General features: G+C 42.5%; 1 protein-coding gene across 2 annotated transcripts in view; it reads right to left on the reverse strand.

Annotated features, from left to right (window-relative positions):
* Window positions 1-3,151, reverse strand: part of Polr1a (RNA polymerase I subunit A) — a 95,925-nt gene that overhangs the window by 83,261 nt on the left and 9,513 nt on the right. For both annotated transcript variants that reach the window (XR_780520.3, XM_010625676.3), the window contains exons 4-6: window positions 1,983-2,090; window positions 947-1,032; window positions 720-823 (exon numbers count right to left, since the gene is read on the reverse strand). Coding sequence is in view for 1 of the 2 variants with exons in the window: in XM_010625676.3 (XP_010623978.1) it covers window positions 720-823; window positions 947-1,032; window positions 1,983-2,090 (298 nt within the window). In the remaining variant the exon portion in view is untranslated. The remainder of the gene's footprint in view (window positions 1-719; window positions 824-946; window positions 1,033-1,982; window positions 2,091-3,151) is intronic.

The following is a 3,151-nucleotide window of genomic DNA, read 5'->3' on the forward strand; positions in this document are numbered from 1 at the left end:
ATATGAGAAACTGAAAAAACGGAAATAAAGTGTTTGTAAATGGGGAGGGGAGGAGGGGGTGAAGGGAGGGCAGGGACAAGGGGAAAAATGAGAATCAAGACCTGTCATGTAAAGGTACAGAATCCCAATGATGAATGTAATTGTATTGTATACCTAGATTGTACCAATAACCTCAATAAAAAGGAAAAAAAAAGACTACCAATTATTTTTTTTAATTGAGTATTTCCAATTTTTAAAAAGTGAGAATAGTCAGTCTCAGATTTTTTTCCCCAGTACTGTCAAAGGCAGAGCAGAGCCTAGACTACCAGTAGGGGCGTCACTAGACATCCAGGGGCAGCCAGTAGACAGCGCTAACATTTTACTGTGTTTGAAGGCCTTAAAAATTATTCACCTACATTTTACGCTATAATAAATTCACACTTGTTTTACAATGAAATGTTACAACCTATTTGTTCAATAAAATTTTGTATATCTTATTCAAAAATTTTGCAGAGACAGCCACTCGAGGGAAGAGGTACCTGTGGACACTGTCTCATCTGACAGCCCTATCCACCAGTTCTCTGGGGTGAGAGGCCTGGACACTATTCCTGTGCTGACCCAAACACACAGCTCAGGAACATGTGGTAAAGAGGACCAGGTATCCCCAAGGCTCAGGACACATCTGCTGGCCATGCCTGGGACATGGCCAAGGAACACCTGCCAGCCCCCATGCTGCTTACCCAGGGACTCTGTGTCCTTCTGGTCAGAGTTCTTGCACACCACAGCTGGATATGTGACTGTTAGTTTGCTGTTGTGTTCCTTTCGGACAACTGACCGCCCAGTCCTGCACATAAGGACAGTTGTGATTGAGGAGAGAGACAAATCCCAACAAGACATGTAACAATGACTCTGAGGGACTGACCAGAGCCTTCTTACCTAGGGAAATAGGTAGCGCCCTGATACTCACTTGCAATGGGGACATCGCTTAGCTGTCATATGTGCCTTCCAGAAGTAAGCAATGAGTTTGCTCCTGCTCTCGCACACATTCTTCACCTGTTAAAAAGTCAGAGAACCCTGGAGTGCCATTTTGAAGAAAACCCTATTTGTATTCCTTCCGTGGTTTTTAAGTTGTACTTTTAACTAGAGGAAACTACCCTTACTTTCATAAAATTTCCCAAAGAAGCTAGAGTGACACTCAGTGGTAGAGACCCTGGCACCATCAAAAAACAAAAAACAAAAAAAAAAACCCCACAGTCCTCTGATATAGCCAAGCTGTGCCAATTACTGAATGACTTCTTTAAACCTTAACTTCTCATTCATAGTAAAGAATAATAATAGAACTATGTTATAAAGCTGTTACTAAGATGAAGAGGGCATGAATGTAGTAGTACCAATCTAGTAACACTCAGTAAGTGCTAGTTACTTTAAACTGTAAAACAAAGCTCTTGGGATGCAGCTAGGTTCCCAGCCTGCTGCCTCCCTCAGATGGACCTAGGGCTAAGGAAGGCACAACCACAGTGGTTCTGTGCCTGTATATAAATGGATTTCATTGAGCTTTTGTAACTCAACATGGGCCTCACCCTAGAGTAACTAAATCAGAACTTCTAGGTAAAACCTAGCCATGAGGTGAATCACACTTCAAGATCAGTACTGTGGTCTATTATCCACACCGTTCATTACACAGGTCCTACGGAGGAGACTGAGATAATAGTGGTTTAAAACATGTCAGAGAAAGAAGAAAAGGACACAGACACCATTCTCAAAGCAGGTGCTTGCTGGATGCTACACTTACTTAAATAGCCTAACGTCACCAAATTGTCTCATTGGTTATGAGGTTGAGATGGGAAAACAGACTGAAAGGTCACAGACTCCTCAGAGGCAAAGTCAGGATTTAGGCCCAGGTTTACCTATGGGAGCCCAAATCATATGCAAATGACACTACCAGGGAACAGTGATAATTACACTAAAAACAGGCTTACAGAAAAAGAGGCAGTAGAACTCACATGTGCACCCTGCGCCCCCAAGAGGTTGTTCTGCACAATTTTGGCTGTGTATTGCTCTAATTCTTCTTGAATTTCAAAAGCAGAAGGATCAGCATTTTCTTCTAGAAACTGAAAACAAAGAGAAATCTGTGTTAGTGCATTAAAGTCAGTACATATCTGATACGCACCACCCCTAAGGCCAGCCTCTTCATGGGGAACAGAAATTAGCCTGAAGGGAGAAAAAGAGACTATGACTGCTGCAACGAATACCTTGCTTCAATAATGGTGAACTGCACTATTCAGACCAAACCTGCAAAGACTGGAAAGAACCAAGATGGGATAAAACACTTTAAAAATCTTAACCCTCAGAAAGACTGACAGATAGTGAGGGCAAACTGGGCCAAACAGAAATCTCTTAAGGTCAAGGAGTACAAGGGCTGCAGCTGGACAAATGCAGGGTGTCACTCAGTACACCACGTGCCTCTGTGGATGAGACTAACAGATATCCTTAAGGCTCCCTGGAGCTCTGTGACATGGTAGCCCTGGCCTTGGGCACATTTTCCAATTCAGCAATTCTGAAGTTTTCATTTCAAAGCCCTCAAACATGTAGGAATCTGAAGCTATTTAAAAGGATAGGAATCTAAAAGGATACTAACACAGAAACACAATAAAAGGAGGGCCCAAAAGCTGTACCTTCAGGAAGTGCCGGTCCTTGAATAATGGCTCAGGTAGTCCAGGGAGTCTTAAACTTTGAACCTGGACTATGGTGGCCCCAAGTTGGTAATGCCATCAACCATGTGGCAGAAGCAATGAGTATCCTCTCTGGAGAAAGGCAGCATCATCCTAGGGCTCAAACTATATCCACCACAAAATTTAACAGTGCACCAGGAGGCTGAGGCAGGAGGATCACTGTGAGTTCGAGACCAGCCTGGGCTACATAGTGAGTTCCAGGTCAGTCTCAACTACATAGTGAAACCCTGTATCCCCAGTACCAAAAAAAAAATAAAAAAAAAAAAAAAAAAAAAAAAAAAAAAAAAAAAAAGTTTACAGCGCAGTCATAGCCAAAACTAAGTATGTTATTAAAAAGGAAGAGGAGGGCTGGGGATTTAGCTCAGTGGTTCTGCTGTCTGCCTTGCAAGCACAAAGACCCTAGTTTGATCCCCGGTACCAAAAAAAAAAAAAAAAAAAAA

Source organism: Fukomys damarensis, unplaced genomic scaffold (genome assembly GCF_012274545.1).
Source record: "Fukomys damarensis isolate Sample0158 unplaced genomic scaffold, DMR_v1.0_HiC HiC_scaffold_2, whole genome shotgun sequence".
NCBI classification, from domain to species: Eukaryota; Metazoa; Chordata; class Mammalia; order Rodentia; family Bathyergidae; genus Fukomys; species Fukomys damarensis.